Raw genomic sequence first — 19,417 nt, forward strand, 5'->3', positions numbered from 1 at the left:
AGCCTCCAATTAGTGACTGTCACTAACACCAGTGTATGCAGCCTGGTACTCCTGTGGAAATATGTTAACATATCTTTGGATTCCTAGGAAGTAAACAAAGCTGCTTCACTGTGCCATTACTATGATCTTCATAAATATATTGAGCACTAGCTGTATACCAGTGATTTTATATTCTCTCTAATCCTTGTAACCATCTCATAAGGAAAACATGCCCACTTTATAAATAAGAAATCTTGAGGCTCAGCTAAGTTAATTGGTTTGCCAAGACTTTTTTTTTGCGGTACACGGGTCTCTCATTGTTTTGGCCTCTCCCGTTGCGGAGCACAGGCTCCGGACACGCAGGCTCAGCAGCCATGGCTCATGGGCCCAGCTGCTCCGTGGCATGTGGGATCTTCCCAGACCGGGGCACAAACCCGTGTCCCCTGCATTGGCAGGCGGACTCAACCACTGCGCCACTGGGGAAGCCCTAACCAAGACTTTTTAACTGGCGGAGAGAGTGAGTGTTTAGACACAGTTCTATATGACTTCAAGATTATGCATTTTATTTTAATTGATTGCAAAGCCTCTCCTGTAACTATAGTAAGTGAACACTTAGTGGAAGTGATAACATAGCAAACATTAATTTAGCTTTAACACCAGGTACTCTTCTAAGCACTTAATATATATTGACTCACTTAATCCTTGCTACAGCCCTATAAAGCAGGAATTACTATCCTCATTTTGCAGATGAGTAAACTAAGGCACTGGGAAGTTAAATAAACTGGGCCAGATTTTAAACCAGTAAGTGACAGGCCAGACTATAAACAAAGCAATGTGGCTTCAGATTCGGGGCTTAAGAACTAGGTGAAGAAATCAGAACTTCTTGAATTATTATTATTATTATTTTTAAAATTTTTTTAAGGAATTCCTTTATTTTTATTATTTATTTATTTATTTTTGGCTGTGTTGGGTCTTTGTTTCTGTGCAAGGTCTTTCTCTAGTTGCGGCAAGCGGGGGCCACTCTTCATCGTGCTGCGTGGGCCTCTCACTATCGCGGCCTCTCTTGTTGTGGAGCACAGGCTCCAGACGCGCAGGCTCAGTAGTTGTGGCTCACGGGCCTAGTTGCTCCGTGGCATGTGGGATCTTCCCAGACCAGGGCTCGAACCCGTGTCCCCTGCATTGGCAGGCAGATTCTCAACCACTGCGCCACCAGGGAAGCCCCTCTTGAATTATTTCAAATGGTTAACTGAAAAATTATGACTTGACTTTCTAAAATAATATACCAAGATATGCACCCAAATGTATGTCCTTCAGAGTATTAATCAAAATATTTTTAAAAATTTTCAAAGCCTGAAGCAAACAATAATGATGATAGTAGAACAAATAGCAGTTAAAATTAATTTTACATCTATTATGTGTCCTGGCACTGTGTCAGATGACTTACATATGCTATCTATTTAACATTTATAATGGTAGTATTATTATTCCTAGATAACAATAAATTACTGAGGCCCAGAGAATTTAATTGATGTTTCTCATGTCACACAGCAAATATATGATGGTTCTGGGATAATCTTAGACTGTCTGCATCCAAAACCCACATTCTTCACTTCCAAACTAGTACTTCATTCTTTCAGAATTTTTAGTGGTGGAAAACTTTATCTTCTGAGAACAGACCTGATTTTTAAAAACTAGCAGAAGCCGTTTGTGACAAAGCCCTAAGTTTTTTGAATTTTAGGTACTCGGGATTAACTTCTGATCAAAAACATCATTTGAAGAAAATACAGAGTGCTTTTCTCTCATGATCTATAAATTGTCTGAAAGCAGTCCCCAAAACTTGTTCTGTGCACTCGTGCATCACGGTAATTAGAATCTCCCTAGGTGATGACTTTGGAGGAATGCTCTACTTAAGACCAAATTTATGCTCTATATTTGACAGACACTGCATATTAATGAAGGAAATAATGGCTAAAATGGGCTTGTGGCACCATGCTTACAGGCATCATTTAAGCACCCTATGAAGTCACTGGGTATACTACTCTATAATGATTATTGACCGCTAAACTACTTCTTCATCTGCAGCACTTTTCTTATAGGGAGAACTTTCGTGACTTTTAATTAATGCACGGTTCCAGAGGATCCACACTGCATATGGTTCAATCTCATACTGTGAATGGGGACTGTATTGAATTAGGAACCCTTAAGGATCTTGTGTGGGCATATCCAACTCTTAAGTGGATGAGGAAGTTACCAAATCTTCATTTCCCTTGGTTCTGTCCAGGTCAAGACTACCTAACCCTTTCTTTGTTTTCCCCAGGCCTTTCTGCGGGTTGCACATAGCATCCTCCTTTTCAGTACATTGCTCAGAATTAATTTTCTTAGGGAAGAACTGTGAGAATAGCTTGGTCAGCTATTCTTGGTGAAGAAAATACTGCAGTGGGAAGGGGGGGATGGGGGAAAGGGGAGAGAAGAGGAAAGAGACAAGAGAGGTGGCTTTATTGCACATTTTTAGACTGTAACTGGTGTGAAGTGACTTCCCCTGCATTTTGCAGTATGCTTCTCTAAGAAAAATTTCCTCTCCAAACTCAGAAAGCTCCATGGCATGCCTGAGAACAGTCATCTCCAACTGCTCCACCCTCAACTAACTCTCTCTCTCTCAAAAGTTAGAAGCAAGCTTGTTGGAATACAGCATTTCTAGAATTTCCAAAAACACATGGTAGACTTTTCTCCTGGCAAAATCTGTCAGCCAAGTAGGGAGAGGTCCATGATGAAAGCTAAAATTTAGAAGCAACAGGGCTTCCCTGGTGGCACAGTGGTTGAGAGTCCACCTGCCAATGCAGGGGACACAGGTTTGTGCCCCAGTCCGGGAAGATCCCACATGCCACGGAGCGGCTGGGCCCGTGAGCCATGGCCGCTGAGCCTGCGCGTCCGGAGCCTGTGCTCCGCAGTGGGAGAGGCCACAGCAGTGAGAGGCCTGCATACCGCAAAAAAAAAAAAAAAAAAATTTAGAAGCAACAACTCTTAGAAGTAAAATTTGTATACTTCCTAATGTCTCCTTTCCAAAAAAAAAAAAAATGCTTTTCATATGGAGTTGTTCTATTGAGAACATTATTGAACGCAGCTGCTTGAAGAAAAAGCACTCAATTTGGATGACAAGATCTCTGTTAGAACAGGGAAGGAAATAGTCTGGGATGATAATTTCTACCTTGAATTGAGAGAAATGCTAGTTACGAACAGAATGAAACAGAGACCTAAAGTTAAGATATTTTTTACCAAAGGAGTTAGAAAAACATGTCTCAATGGATGAGACCCAGAAAATAAAATAATGAACAGTGGATAACTGTAGATAGCTACTTGTTATTATTATTAAAAACAAGAGTCACTGTGTCTGATCTCATACTAATCATTTCAAAAATCCTGAGAGGAAGGTTTGCCCCATTTGACAGTGGAAGAGCAGAGAGGCACAGGAGCAATGCAGTTAGAGCAGGTCACCCAGCCAGGGACTGGCAAAGCTGGGATTCGGCCCAAAGACTAAATCTCCAGCTCTTCACCATTCCTTTGCAGGACCTGAGATAGAATTTGAGAAGTGACTGAATGGTTTCTGATTACCATGGCTTTGTTGGAATGGCCGCCTCCTTGGAACTCAATGGTCCCAAAAGCATCTGTGGGGCTGAGTTGAGTGTGCTTGCTGATGGACCACTTCTCAGACTGGATGTCATTTCGGGAGAGGCGACTTCCATTTTTCTCATTCTGAAGAACTGAGATACTGGGAGTGAGGCCGACATGCTGGCCTATTAAACGCCCGCAGCAACACCTATAACATAAGAGGTCAAAGTGAACCCCTTGTATTAGTGACAACTGTAATACACACTGAAGGCAACCTGCTGGAGAAACCTACAAACCGTAGCAAGCCAGCGAGTCAGTTTTCAGGTGGAAACCATAATGTGGCCATACCTGGCAAATGGTGAACTCGGGATTTACTTGACATACATTTCTTTTCTTTTCTGGCCCCTCCACATTTTCCTCTAGCTGTATAGGCTGTAACATGCCTCCCATCCTTCTGCACCTACCACCTTTCACACCTGCCACATTGTTCAGGATTGGAACGAAAAGAACGAATGCCATGTAGATTTTTCTACTTCTCACTCCTCCCATCTATCAAATCTTGCATGAAGGACACTGAACAGCTTTGAGGGAAGAATTTTAACAGGTACATTTAAATAAGGACTCTCAATCATATGTGAGTCACAACCTAACTTGTCTTTTTCCAATTGACACTCTCTGTCATATATTCAATTCTGAGAATGAAGATCTGCAGCTGAAGTGTTGTTGAAGAAACAATGAAAAAATTATTCACAAGGTATTTGAAAACAAAATTCACCCCTCATATCATGAAAATGTCCTTCATACTTTACTACTAGCACTGTTATGACTATTAGCAATAATACTGATACAGAGCTATCATTTATTAAATACTAACAATGTGACATTCATTTTATGAGTAAAATATTATAGTTTTGAAGGTTAGGTAATTTGTTCAAGGTTATACAGCTGGTCTATAGATTCCAGAGTCTATATTTTAAACTACTCCATTTTACTGCCTTTTCATAAGGGCATTTCCAGACATTCATATGTTACTTTATCCCAAATGCTTTCCACCTTATATACTGTTGATCTTCAGGAAGGTAAGTAGAATATTGGATAGAAATCTATCCAGTGATTGGATAGAAATCTGAAGGTCTGCAGTCTAATTAGTAATCTGCTAGGAGTATTTCCTTTAAAAGTCTCTTTTTCACTGTAGCAGAACATTTTGGTAAAAAGTAAGCATTTTGATGAAATGCTGGAAAGGGAAAACCAGTAACCACACTAAATATATATATATGTATATGCGTATATCTATATATCCCATTCATATATTTTATATATATATACATATATATATATATATATGTATATATATATATCCCATTCCTATAGACAGTGATGAATTCCCTTCCCTATGGTGTAGCTTTTATTTTGTACAGGCTCTCAGACAATTAACTGCAGGCATGGCATATTACATGGTGTGTATATATGAGATTGCTTCAAAGATGTCCAGCAACAATTAAAAAATGATCTTTTAACATCTGTTCTCTTGCAATGGATAGTGACTGCTATCATATTTTTGTTCCCATAATTGCTACTTCAAGTTCTTGCTACATTATAGAGACAGCAAGATTACCTATGGGGGTCTTTGGTGCTGGGTATGATGTGAACACATTCTCTTTTATAAAACGCTCTTTCTATCCAGGACTTCTGAGCCTGAAAAAAAACAACAAAAAAAGAAGAAGAAAGGTGAACACAACCTTTAAGCATTTTTGACTAGAAAGCAAAATTTCATAACCACTTAAGAGACTAGTGTATCATAAACTGAATTGAAATTGTGGTTACTTCACACATAAACACTGCATATAACAAAATCAATTATTAACAGAATCTGCTGGTTAGGTTATTTAACATTATAATATGAGAGTTAAAGGAAATGACCATAATAAAAAATGTTAGTAATGAAACTATATACAAGTTCATAGTGACTTTTGAAGAACAGAAAAATAATGCTATTTACAGAGAAAATGAAAGCCACAGAGCAGGATGTTTATAACCCTTTAGTTAACAAGTATTCAGTGGTAGGAAGAAATATATCTAAAGAAGCATATGGTTTTCATGGCTAACACTTCCATTATACTTTCCTTATAGAAAGAGAGAAAAACGGTGAGGAAATTACATAATTCGAGCCCTAATCCATCACCATGTTTTTACTAAAATCCAAATTAGCAATGCTTGAATATGGAGGGGAAGAAAGGAAATGGAAACATAGGAAGATAAATGTCTTCATCACAGTCCAAAATTTCACAGGTAATGCCTTTGGAAGGAAGATACCACATTTTTTGGCAACTGACATGCCTTTCAGCATAGCAAACATGGCTTCTTAGAATGAACACTGTTGGGACTGTCCACCCAGAAGCCTGGCCACTGAGATTGGGCTCCCAGAAGGATAAAGGAAGTTTCAACAAACTGTACCATCTTTGTTCCAAAGCAGTGTCCATCCTTCATCCCTTAACCCCTTTTTTTAGCAGGATTTGAAACAGTAAAGGAGCCTCCTACGAAATCCAGTAAGCTACTCAGAAGATTCCTTCTCTAAGCGCGTGTTTAAGACAGAAGTTGCTAGAGTAACATGTAATGTTATATCTACAAGGTATCGTCTTCTCTCTAACCCAGCATCAGGACCAAATTCCTACTTTTAAACTATACAGGACCAAAGTGCAACTAAGCTGTTTACCTGGCCTGTCCCAGTGACCAGTGTTAACTGTTACAAGCCCCTGCTTGTTGGCTGTAATTGATATTGACTCTGCCAGGGACCCAAATGTCTGTATAAGTTGTGCTAAGGTCTGGTTTGCCCTCAACCCCTTAATATTGCACCTGCCTCCTCTCTCACAGTGGAGTCTATGCAAGCATGTAGCACAGAAGGAAGTAGTTGTCTTATATTCATGACAAAGCACATTTTAAAAGTAGCAACGGGGGATGCTTGAGGGATACAAAGGACCTGCATCCTGTTTCAGTCATGGTTACAATCAGGTTGCATAATTTCTGAGTGTATAAACATTGTCCAAGTGAAAAGGAGCACCCACCCTGCCACAGAGATCCCTGGGTCCAGGTGGCCCTCTGCACCCTCACACCACAAAACTAACATTTGCAGTCATTTGTCATCTGGGCATGGAAAAAGCCCCAGTGTCTATTCTTAAAGATTTTTCTTCTCAAATACATAGGAAAAACTAGTGGGTTCATCTTTGCAGCAGAAATGAGCTTAGCAGCATAGATAACCAGTCTTTATCTTCATAAAAAGCCTGTAAGTTAAACTATTCATAGGCTGTGATTTTTCCTAGAAACTGAATACTTTCTTTGATAACATCTCTTGGCAGATAGATGGTAAAAATATTCCTCACTGGACATCTGAAACCAACTTTTCCTTCACCTTGGGGAGCAGAAAAGGGAGAGCATACTTTCCCTTTTTTTGTGGCCCACGATCTGGGAATTTCAGGGAGTGCTGCTCAATACTCATTGAGAGAAAGCAGGAATGGCAGTATCATGTGTAGACAATGACGTTTGCAGTTAGAAAATGTTGTCGTGAATGGGATTCTGCAGCTCGGACAAAGTCGTATAATTTCTCTGATCCTTGGTTTTCCTCATCTATAAAATGGGCACAAACATAATGCCTGACACAGAGTTGTTATCATTATTTAGGTACCAAGTTTTCACCTCAAGAACAGGGACCAGTCCTAGGTTGGTCTGGTACTACAAGTTCAGATAAAGGGTTAGATGATATTCCTATGAAACTGCTGTAGCAGATCTGACCTAAATTGATTTCACTTTGCACTGAAGATGATATGCTCCCAGAAGGCCTGGCTGGCCACAAACAAGGTATACAGAAAAGTTATTTAACTTTCCTGAGCTTTTTCTATAACATGAGGGTACCACAGCTACTTTGGAGAGTTGTTGTACTAATCAAAGCAAATGATTCAGAGAAAGCACCTGGCACATAGTAGGCACTCAGTAGTTAATAACAATGCTTAACCTTTATTACGGGTTCATCATGTACCTGGAGTTGCGCTGTATACGTACTATCTCCATGGAGCCACACAAGAAGCCCATGAGGGAAGTACTACTATTATGTCCATTTTACCAATGAAAAAATTGAGTCAGAGATGCAGCAGATTAGAAGACAGAGTTTGAACGTGAGCAGTCTGACTCCAGAGTTCACACTCTTACCCACTCTACTCAACTGCCTCTCCAAATTAGGTGTTATTGGTATTAAATACCCTAGATCTGGGCAGTGCCATCTGGGCTTGCCTGGGAGTGCCTTCTAGAGGCATGTCTGGGAACCAGTTCATACCTGCACCTTTCCCCTCCTTATTTCCCCCTTCCAGTCCCCACAAGTGGAGTAATGAACACTCTGCTCTCTGTTCCTCTCTCCTTGGGGCCAAGGATAGAGGTGGGACATTAGGCAGACATCAGAATATAAGAAAGACGTAAAAGAAGGGGGGGGGATCATTATAACGGCTACCCCAAAGAAGTGTAATCACACAGGACTCCCAACTTGAGAATCTGGGGGCCGCAACAAATAGATTAGACTTTTCAAGGGCACCTCCATTATTTCTCTCACTCATGGATCCTGGTTTCAACTTGGAAGGCCCTGGAAGGTGTGTAATAAGAATGACTGCATATGGACTGCCAACTTGTTTGTTAGTCTTTAAGTAATCTGACTTATGTGCAGTTTAGCAACTTAATTACCTTCTCAAAGGTGAAAAGCTACCTCACTGTCAGCAAAGGGATTGAGGATCAGTTTTTATTTCTTATTATTAGCAAACTAACAGTTTCTCTTGCAAAAGCATAGAAAATTTGAGGGGGGAAAATGTAAAAAAATCTTTCCATCATTCATAATTGAGTTGGATTCTCTTTTTGAGAAGAAAAGCATAATATATAACAGGAAGAGTGCACATATAGCACATGAATTAGGAATTCTACCAAATATCATGCACAATTTACTATGATTTATTGTGGGCTTTGCTTTATTGTGCTTTTATTCAGTCTTCAGTGTGGATGGATATTAGATTTTTAAAATCATTTTCTTGGAGAAGGCATATTTGATGTATAATCATGATTTAACTTGTTCCCTAAACTAATTCCCTTTTCTTTTGTTCAAAGGCTTTGAACTACTCTGTGTGAAGCTTTATACTTGGTTGCAACATCCAGCTAAGTTAGCACAGAATGGCTAACCTTATTGTTAGAAAGAATGAAGCAGTTTTGACATGCCATATTTCCAGCTGACCCTTTAATTCTCTTCTAACGCAAAACTTCAGCAGCATGCCTTAAAATCTCTTCTTTCTAAACATGCTTTGGAGGGCTCATGTACTCTTAGAAAAGGTGGCTTCTATCAGCTCTTAGAAAATCACTTTTCTAAAGGTAGAACAGTCACATCACCATGACTGAGTTTGTGAAGGGCTATTTTCTTTCTTGTCTTTCTGCATTATCAGTCATGTGTGATGTGTAATAGGGAACTGTTTTTCAAAGGCTAATAATTAAAGGACATCTTATTCAAAACAAAAATGAGGACATTCACATTTCAAGAAAAGTATAATAATAACTCTCAAAGAATAAAGTACGTATGAATTTTGAAAGTCAAATATACAGTCAATAAAGCATCAAAATAATTGGAACTGAAAAAAGAAAAAAATATTGTTTCATTTAACCAGGTTTCAACTCTTTTTCACAAAGACTCTGCTACAAACGTTAGTCTCTCAAACTTCTTTGACTCTTCTTACCACCCACTCCCCATTAGCTACAGAATTAAGACCTTCTCCGCGCAACAATGATTTACAAGTACTTACACAGAGTATGTATTAAATCTGTCTACAGAAAGTCTCAGAAACTGCTACTGCAATCTACCCTTTAGCAGGGCAACTTAACAGGACACCAATCCAGTCCAGTAATTGCAAAATTAGAAAAAAAGGAGTCCACTAACTTTATAGGAACAAATAAAGCAAAACTTTACTACATCCCTCATTTTGAGACTCTCAGGTTTAAAAGGTACACTCTGCCCTAATCAGAACAAAACACCAAAGACCCCAAGGTACTGAATGCCTGTGTTCATTTTTACCTTTTGCTTTCCCTCAACATCTCCCTGGCATTCCCTGGGTCTTCCTCTAGATCCCCAGATCCAGTATTGGGAAGTTGAACAAGAAGAAAATGAGCTGAAATCATTTTACCTGAGCATTGACTCTGGGTGGTGGCAAAGGCAGTCCCACGAGCGGCTCTTGTTGCTTTCATTTTGCTGTGTCTGGGGCTGGTCATCCCGTTAATAATGCTCTTATGACCGCCCACTGGAAAAAAAGTCACTTGCCCGGCTCTTCCCCCAAGAGACGTTTCAAGTAAGCAATGAATTTGGGCAGATTAGCCCCTTGGAATGTGCTGCTTTGGGATTAGCCTCACTAAGAATCCCATGGACATTCCCTCGCAGCCCTCAAACACTGCTTGATTTGAACATCTAATCTGACGCCAGAAGAAAAACAAATCCCCGGAGAGATCGGATTTAACTGGCACAAGTCCTGACAGGCTCTCCCCCCTTTTCTTTTTCCATTTTCAGAGAGAAGGCTTGTGAAAGTGTGATAAGGTGTTCTGAGTTCTGAAAAGTTCAACTTTGGAAAGCAAATCCTTCTAAAGAAACAGTATATTAATGCTCCGAGTGGTTTGAACACACAAGCGGCATTGTTCATTCCTTCCCAAAGGATGGAATGATAGCATTTCTTTAAAGAGGAACTGCTAAAAACTCTGAATGTTTCAAAAGGATAGCTGGGTCCCTGAATGTGAGCCCAAGGAGAATAAAGTTGGGGTCTGTCAGTAACCTTCCACAACTTCTGAGATGTCAATAAATAATAATAATAAAACTGATCACACTTCTTATCCTGCAGCCCCTCCCCCACTACTGTAAATGTGTGACTAGAAACCTACACTCCCCTGTTCCCCTATTAAAAAAAGATGAGCTGGGACTATTACAGCACATGGATGCAGGCTGAAAGCAGTGGCATTGTGATGTGTTTATCTGGGGCGGGTGGAGGGCAACTTAGAGGTTTTGGCTCACACAACACAAAAGGGCTCTTTCAAATATCTTCCAAGAATAAGTTTTTTAGATAATAGTAGTTCTTAGCTAGATAAGTGAACGAACTGGGGAAGAAGAGAGCTCAACTTTCAACAAAAGGCAAAAATACTTTTAAAGAAGTGACTATGTGAACACTTCATCTCCAAAAGACTTTTCTTGCAGATGGAAGTCAGAGCTGAGAGGTGTGTTCATCATCAACTCTGTGGGCTGTGAACCTCTGAGGGCAGTGTCGTTTTGAGCTTCATTTTCCCACAATCTCCTGTCAAAGCACCTAGTATGTGTTATGTGGGCACTCCCTGAGAGTCACAGTGGGAACTGGGTGACTTATTTCTAGCTTGGATCAGATCCACAGCCTTCTCCCTGCCTCTCTGCTGTTTCCAGGATGGATCTCTTTCAAACTCCCCCATCTTCTGGCCTCTCACTTACCAAGGTTTCCCCGGAGACAAGGGGCAACAAACTACTTAGTGACTTTCAAGTGAGGAAACATTACAATAAGCAAAATGCAAATGAATCATCATCAGACTGAGTGTTAGCATTAAACATGAGATGGAGAAGTCCCTTTGACAGTCTTCAGAAGTTGGCTGCAGAATAATACGTAGTGATGGCCTTAATAATGAGGATACCCATCCTTCTATGCAGCTGTAACACTCCTATGCATTTATTCTTAGGGAATCAACAGAGATGTGAGCACACAAAGATGTTCACCGCAGCATTATTTATAATTCAGAAAAACTGGAAAAAAAAGAAAATTAATGGGAGGCTAATTAAACTATGGTTCATGCTGTTTGATGACCACAATCAGGTTTCAGAAGGCTATTTAATTACAAAGAGAAATAAACATTTTCACATTGTTATGTGAGAAAAGCAGGACCAAATTGTAAGTAGAGAACAATTACAAATTTTAAATAGATACAGAGATAACTGGGAATATACTAAAGTGGAAACTGTAGCTAATTTTTATTTTCTTCCTCTTGCTTTTTTATATTTTCCAAAGTTTTCTTCTGTAACCATATATTTATACTCATGAAACTATATTCTATGTGGTCAGAAGGTTTCCAGATTTTTTTTCCAGCTGTTAAGCTCGACCTTATGATAATGGGAAGTCACTAGGAAAGAGTAGTTCAGGAAGTGACTTACGAAGAGCTCAGTTAAAAGAGAGGGCTCAGTGGGTAATATTTGGAAAGGGACGTTCTATAATGTACAGGGTGAGTTTCCTAGGGTATAAAGGCAGGAGAGAGTGAGCGAGCGGAGCAGGGAAGGGAACAGAGAAGAGGAGGAGGAGATGGAAGAAGACCGGGATGGGGGTGGGGGGGCTGGCTGACAGGCAGGCATCTGAGAGATACTGACCTAGTAGTTTAAGAAATATTTGAAAAATCCAGCTTTCTCACTTCCTTCTTCACTTCAGTTCCTCATCTGATTTACTTTAAATCTTGAGTTCAATCAGATCCATACTGAGTCTTTTAAATATTGCCCATGATTTTTTTTAGCCTTATTCTCGCTAGTCTTACTCATTTTTTGTTGCTGTTTTTCTTTTTGCTTATTTTTCCTTCCCAGAGAGAAATATTTGATAAGGGAAAAGAATATGAGGCACCTTCTATGAACTTTACACCAAAGACAAAAATACTGTCACCAGAACCACGAGCATTCTATGCCTATGTGAACAAGGAAGCCTGAGGTAAAATCAGCACAGCATCTCTTTCATATGAGGTCACAGATGATCTTCAGGACTCTTTGATTTAAGAAGGTAATTAGTTCCAAAGAAACTTGTAGCTCTGGGCCACACTGTCCACACAGATCTTTTAAACTCCTATGCATTACCCAACAATGCAACTCCAACTCCTGACAGGATATATCATCATCTTGTTTCAGATGTAGTTTAGAAAGAATATACTTTGAATACTAACAAGAGGAAACCACAGTGTAATGCGAACTATGGTTATTCTTCACTCCTATCTTCATGTAATGGCAGATTACCTTATTCTTTTTTTTTTTTTTTTTTTTGCGGTACGCGGGCCTCTCACTGTTGTGGCCTCTCCCGTTGCGGAGCACAGGCTCCGGATGCGCAGGCCCAGTGGCCATGGCTCACGGGCCCAGCCGCTCCGCGGCATGTGGATCTTCCCAGACCGGGGCACGAACCCGTGTCCCCTGCATCGGCAGGCGGACTCTCAACCACTGCGCCACCAGGGAAGCCCAGATTACCTTATTCTTCCAATTCATCGTTAAGAAAAAAAGATCACACTTGAATAGACTATACTAAGAAGTTCCCACTAGTACACAACTCAATTTTAAAAAATGAAATCAGATTTTCTACAAGTAGAAACTAGACTTTGACATGGATGATTTGTATTCATTTTTATAAAGATGTCCAAAGCATTCCTTTCTGTGATGTCCACATTTAATAACAACAATGACAACAAGAGCATGATATAGAGGAGGGGTCAGTGAACATTTTCTGTAAAGTGCCAGATGGTAAATAATTTAGGCTCTCTGTGGGTCACATGGCCTCCATCACAACATTCAACTCTGCTGTTGCAGCACAAAAGCGCTCATAGGCCAGATATAAACAAATGAGCATTGCTGCATTCCGATAAAACAGGCAGTGGGCTGGAACTGGTGTGTACTGGTCAGCCCTTGCTGTAGAGAAAGGCGGTATGTCTGATGGGGCAGCAGGGTCGGGGGGTGATGGTCCTAAAAACCAGGTTTCCATGGCACCACCACTAGCTTGTCTTGGCTCTTCCTTAAGCATGTCAGGCAAGTTCTCAGGTACTTTTGCTTCTGTTGTTCCCTCTACCTGGACAGCTCCATCCTCAGATTGCCCACAACTTGCTCCATCAGCACATTAGGAACACTGACAGGCCCAGACACCCCATCTGAAGGCAAACCTGTGTCATCATTCTCTACTCTGTAACTTCCCTCTCTTTTCCTCACAGCTCTTCACATTACCTAGCATTATGCCACGTGTTCACGTATTTATTTTTTGTCTATTTCCCCCACTAGAGTGTAAGCTCCTGAGGGCAGTGATTTTATTTTGTTACTGCTGTCACCCCAGCACCTAGAACTGTGTTTGGGATGTGGTCAGCATACACAGGTGACTTAGGGACAACATTTGATTTACTTGTACATCAATTCCTCACCTGTAAGATGATGACATCAGATGGACCTGTGTTCCCTAAAGGTGGTACCCAGATGCATTTTTCTTTTAACAGTTGGATTTATAATAATATATAATATTTAAGCAATGGCTAAACCTGTAATTTAATAAATATTATTGCTTGGTGACATACATTTTCTTTTGTGGAGTTATGAAAAAATGAATCCATCAAAAAATTTAATAAATTAGATTAAAAATGATTTGTAGATAATGATGGTACCACGTAAGCAAATGAAGTTTGGGAAACACAGGACCAATTCCTCTTAAATGTCCCTTTGGCTCCTTGTTTTTATTCTAATGCATGAAAGTAGATGTATTGTGTTCTCTAATATTCAGAATTGCCCTTGACCTATAAAGTAAAACAATGCCAGAGGAACATGACAAAGCCAGCTGCCTCTGGAGCATAATACCACCAACATGGTTTTCCTAAAACAGTCAATCAGGACACCCCCGGTCAATACCCTTCTTTGGCTCCCCAACCCCAACAAGATCAGATCAGTTCAGTATTTAAAACCTTTCAGGATCTGCCTCTGAAACTATCTGTTCAAATCTCTCAATCTCCCTCTAAATCTTTAAACACATTATGCTCCAGTACACTAGATTATTGATTCTTTCCCTAATGCACCATGCTGTGCCATACTCCTCAACCTTTGAATATGCTGTCCCATTTGCCTGGAATGCTAGGTTCCTCCTTCTGTACTTAGTAAACACCTGTTTGTTCTTCCTAACTCTGCACAAAATATTGTATTCTTTGACAAGCTCGGCTGGCCACTGCCAGACAAAATGAATCACCACAACTACCGATCCACTTCCATACCTTGCTCACACTTCCATTAGGAGAAAAATCATATAATTTTATAATTATTTGTTTTCATTTCAAGATTTACAATCACCCACTGCCAATTTCTGCCGCAAACACACAGTACTCTGGGTCTATCATGGCGTAACTAGAGTTTCATAGCCTTGCCTAGGACACTCTCCTTTTCTATTTTTAACATTGTTTCTGCAGAAATATCAATTTCTCATTCCTAGTTAGTCATCTTTGGGGAATAATTCTTTGTGGGTTATTTATACTAAATTATTTTAATTACTATAATTAGTATATAAATTATTATACAAATTATTTGTACTAAAATCCTTATAGCCCCTAAACTTAAATCATATACACCTTAACATAAAGTTAAATTAGATTATATTTTTATCACTAGATTTGCAAAAAATTCAATAAACTATGCTTTATAATTATAACTGAAACATCTTTTTTCAGTAGGTCATACTGTGTAAATTACACTTGAATACAGGCAGAATTTTATATAGATGTACTATGAATATATACGAATGTTAACCTCATAGAATATTTGTAAACAATTTAAAAATATATTTCATGTTTCTTTGGAAAATTGTTTCTTCATTATGAATCAGTTAATTATTTCTTGGCAATAATATATTACATTTATAAAGTATTCTACAGTTCACAAATGCTTCCAAACATAGTATTTTATGCAATACTCACAATAACTCTGTAAGGTAGGTATTATAAAATTCCATTACGCAAATTAAAAACTGGGGTCTACAGAGGTTTAGTCTCATTCCTAAGTTGTACATCAGCTATTGGCTTAGCCTGATAGAGCCAAAGCCCTTGTGCTTCCATAGGGTACAGTGGGTACAGAGAACCCTGCATCCTCTATATTCTATGACTAACCTTAGGAATGCTGAGTCATCTTTTTCTTCTTTGTGGTGGGATAGGTGCATTTTAATCATTATGATCTTAATAAAGATATACACACTTCATCAAGCCTAAAAGACTGCTGAAAAATTGAAATGAGGACATAGGCTTCTATTTCAAAAGTATCCTAATTATGATCAAGGATTAGACATCTGTTTGAATATAATAGCTATTTCCATACACGGTGACATAAAAACTTAAAAGCTCCACACATACTTTTAGCGACTTCACTGCCTTCATTGACCAAAAAACATACCTACATTGGAGCCAGCTCTATAAAACCGGTGTACATCTTAAGAAGATAATAGTAGGATAAACTTCACCCAGAGAAGGAGGAAATGAAAGACAAAATTATGACTAACAAAATTATAAGACTGAGATTTGACATATTCAAGAGCTAGAAAGTTTAAAATGATGGATCATTTGTTAGAAAGCAGCAACAGTGTGACAATGCCAGCATAGAGCAAGTCACCAGGAGGGCTTTTTATATTCCTGGAGGCTGCATACATGGGAAATACAACCTTCTTTTCTGTCAAGTAATTGTGGAGCTGGGGCAATGTAATGTCATCCTTTAAGTCCTTAATTCTGTTTAGCTTTCACAATTCATTCCCGCATCATTCTGATTTTGTCAGGGACCAAAGAAATGTGCTGAGTCATGAAATTGGAACATTCTATGTTATGTTGAAACGTGGAGTTTATGTGACAAATGATATCATAGATTCAGAGGCTGATTTTTATTTTGTTTGCCTCTTTTGCCCTGGAAGGATGAAGATGCTAAGAAGAAGGGGACAATGGATAAGTAGCTGTACTTTTATTTGTAATAGAGTTCTCATATGAGGATTAACTACTTAGGAAATCAATGTCTCTCTCTCTCTCTCTCTCTCATTTTTATTATTTTTAGTTTCTTTATCATCAGTCCTAATTACCTTAAAGTATTTTGGGTACAGAAACAGACTCATCTTAATCAATGAGTGATTAGTTCAGTTCAAACTCTTTATCCTCACAAAGTATAGGCTTAAATTTGGTGCAGGATTTTATTTCTGAAATCCTGATTTTCTTTATCCATTCAAAGGCAGAGCCTAGTGGAAGCATGACTGATTAGGGGGTCCCAAAATATGCATCCTAGCCATGTCTTGTTGACACCTAGTCGTGTAAACTTGGGGGAGGACTTAATCTTGGTGATCTCATGGTCAACCCCAGCTCTCAGAGCTGAGGATTCTGGGAATCAGAACCTGACAGCTTTGTCATTAGCTCCTCATTAATGTGTACAAAATAGATGTAGAGGTTTGTTTTTTTTTTTTTTTTTTTTTTAAAATAAGAGGGTAGGGGCTTCTCTGGTGGCGCAGTGGTTGAGAATCTGCCTGCTAATGCAGGGGACACGAGTTCGAGCCCTGGTCTGGGAGGATCCCACATGCCGCAGAACAACTAAGCCCGTGAGCCACAACTACTGAGCCTGTGCATCTGGAGCCTGTGCTCTGCAACAAGAGAGGCCGCGATAGTGAGAGGCCCGCGCACCGTGATGAAGAGTGGCCCCCACTTGCCACAACTGGAGAAAGTCCTCGCACAGAAACGAAGACCCAGCACAGCCAAAATAAATTAAAAAAATAATAATAATTAAAAAAAAAAGTTTAAATAAATTAAAAAAATAATAAAAAATAAGAGGGTATTTTAATTTTTACAAATTCGTGAAACCACTATTCTTTTGACAACAAATGAAAATGTAGCAGAGCACACAGTTTTGTGCTTACTGAGCACAAAGCACATAAGGAGATTTGAATTAATAAGTAATCCCTGAAAGAATTCTCCCCAACCATTCTTTTTTTTTTTGCGCGGTACGCGGGCTTCTCACTGCTGTGGCCTCTCCCGCTGCAGAGCACAGGCTCCGGACGCGCAGGCCCAGCGGCCACGGCTCACGGGCCCAGCCGCTCTGCGGCATGTGGGATCCTCCCGGACTGGGGCACAAACCCGTATCCCCTGCATCGGCAGGTGGACTCCCAACCACTGCGCCACCAGGGAAGCCCCCAACCATTCTTAAGAATGCCCCTGGTTTAGCAATCTGGCACACGTGTCAAGTCCTAATTCTGTTTCAATAAGACTTCAAGTATTATTAAGACATTACTGCAATTAATTAATAACTTGACATTTCTATTTCTGCTATCGAGAGAGTTTTCAAGACCAGAACTTGGTGTTCTCTTGCCCTGATTCCCAACCAAATGATAAATCAAATCTTGATGGTCATTCTGGTCAGAATATGCAGAGTCTGCCCATGATTTGTAATTTTTTTTTAACCTAACAATCAAGAATTACTTAACTGGAGAAACTGAGGCCAAATCAATACCATTTTTATCATCAGAAGTAAGTTATAAGCAGATAGGTCCAGCGATGTAGCTGTAAAGCTATTCCTCTCTCTCTCTGGAAATGAAAAATTATTAGGTATTAAGGTAATGCAGCATAAATGTATTTCTGTCTGATAGTCATCTTTCTCTGTCAAATTACTAGATTTTTAGGTAGAAAATAAAGCCATCCACATAAATTCAGCCTCTGGTTATGTTGTACTAATGTGACAGTTTTAAAGTGGTTCAAGGTTATTAGCTTCCATATATATTGTCTATGCCTTTCCTTACATACTCCCTACCAAAGCCTATATCTTTTTGATTTATTCTTACCTTAGTATGTTAATACAAAAAATTTATCTGAAAGATTTCAGGTCCTGGAAGATACTAATACATTTATTAGCTTTCTTTAAATATATTAATTTAAATTTGATGCACATAGAAATGAACAAAAATTCAGAAGTAGGTGTAAAAAATGTTAGTAGGTAGTGCAAAAATATAGATTTAGTTTTCAAGTTGTATTCCATTGGATGGCAACATGATATTTTCCTCCTGTTTTCTTACCACCTCACCCTTACTCTGATGTAAAGAATTCCATTCTTTGGATATTTGATGCCAAAATGATATTCTGATAGCAAAATTCTTCTGAAGGAAGCTATATTAGTAAAGCTATTTTTAAAAATGGACTGTGCTGGCTTTCTAATTGGTCCCTTTAATTCATTCTCCACCCAGCAACAAGAGTGATCATTTTTTTCTTAATTAATAGACTTTATTTCTTAGAGAAGTTTTAGGTTTAAAGAAAAATTGACCAGAAGTACAAAGAGTTCTCAAATATCCCCTCCCTCCACTTATCCCCATGGTTTCCCATATTATTTAATTGCTTGCACTGCTGTGCTACATCTATTCCAAATGACGACCCGATACTGATATATTTCCATTAACTAAAATCCACAGTTTACATCAGGGTTCACTCTCTGTGTTGTACAGTTCTATGGTTTTGCCAAATGCATAATATCATGTATCCATCATAGCAGTATCATATAGAATAGTTTTACTGATGATCATTTAAAATGATGTATTAGCTCGTGGCATTCCATCTCCCTTACTCTAAATCACTCAGTGACTCCCAGAATAAAATCGAGATTCCTTAGCAGGCCTCAGAGGCCTTGCACAGTCACATCCCAACTCACTACCTCCAGCCATACCAGCCTTCTTTCAGATCTGCAACTTCTCCACATAAAAGAGATGGAAGAGTAAAAATGTCACGACAGAATTTACTCTTTAATTTGAATACTACTTTTTGAGGGGATACAAATAACACTCATGACCTGGGTGGAGGGGGTTGTGGATCATCTGATGTCCTCATTTCGAATGTAAGTTTTCGTAACACAGATTTGTTTAATTTGATAATGTAGTTTATTTTAAGATAATGTAGTTTATTTTATTTCCTGTTTGGCACATGAGAGATAAGTAGATAATGATTTTGGAAGTCATTAGTAAAGATGTTAATCACTGGAAAATCATGGAGCAGAGAC

The 19,417-nt window shown here is 39.1% G+C and overlaps 1 protein-coding gene across 11 annotated transcripts in view; it reads right to left on the reverse strand.

Moving 5' to 3' along the window:
• TRPM3 (transient receptor potential cation channel subfamily M member 3) overlaps positions 1 to 19,417 on the reverse strand; it is a 1,004,761-nt gene that overhangs the window by 266,188 nt on the left and 719,156 nt on the right. For 10 of the 11 annotated variants that reach the window (XR_013829197.1, XM_079927590.1, XM_079927589.1 and 7 more), the window contains 2 exons: positions 5,201 to 5,280; positions 3,589 to 3,793 (listed from right to left, as the gene is read on the reverse strand). Coding sequence is in view for 10 of the 11 variants with exons in the window: in XM_079927590.1 (XP_079783716.1) it covers positions 3,589 to 3,793; positions 5,201 to 5,280 (285 nt within the window). In the remaining variant the exon portion in view is untranslated. Of the gene's footprint in view, positions 1 to 3,588; positions 3,794 to 5,200; positions 5,281 to 9,782; positions 9,829 to 19,417 lie in introns of those variants that run through there. The other variant, XM_079927591.1, reaches the window with a different exon arrangement.

Source organism: Stenella coeruleoalba (assembly GCF_951394435.1).
Source record: "Stenella coeruleoalba genome assembly, chromosome: 7".
In the NCBI taxonomy this organism is placed as follows: domain Eukaryota; kingdom Metazoa; phylum Chordata; class Mammalia; order Artiodactyla; family Delphinidae; genus Stenella; species Stenella coeruleoalba.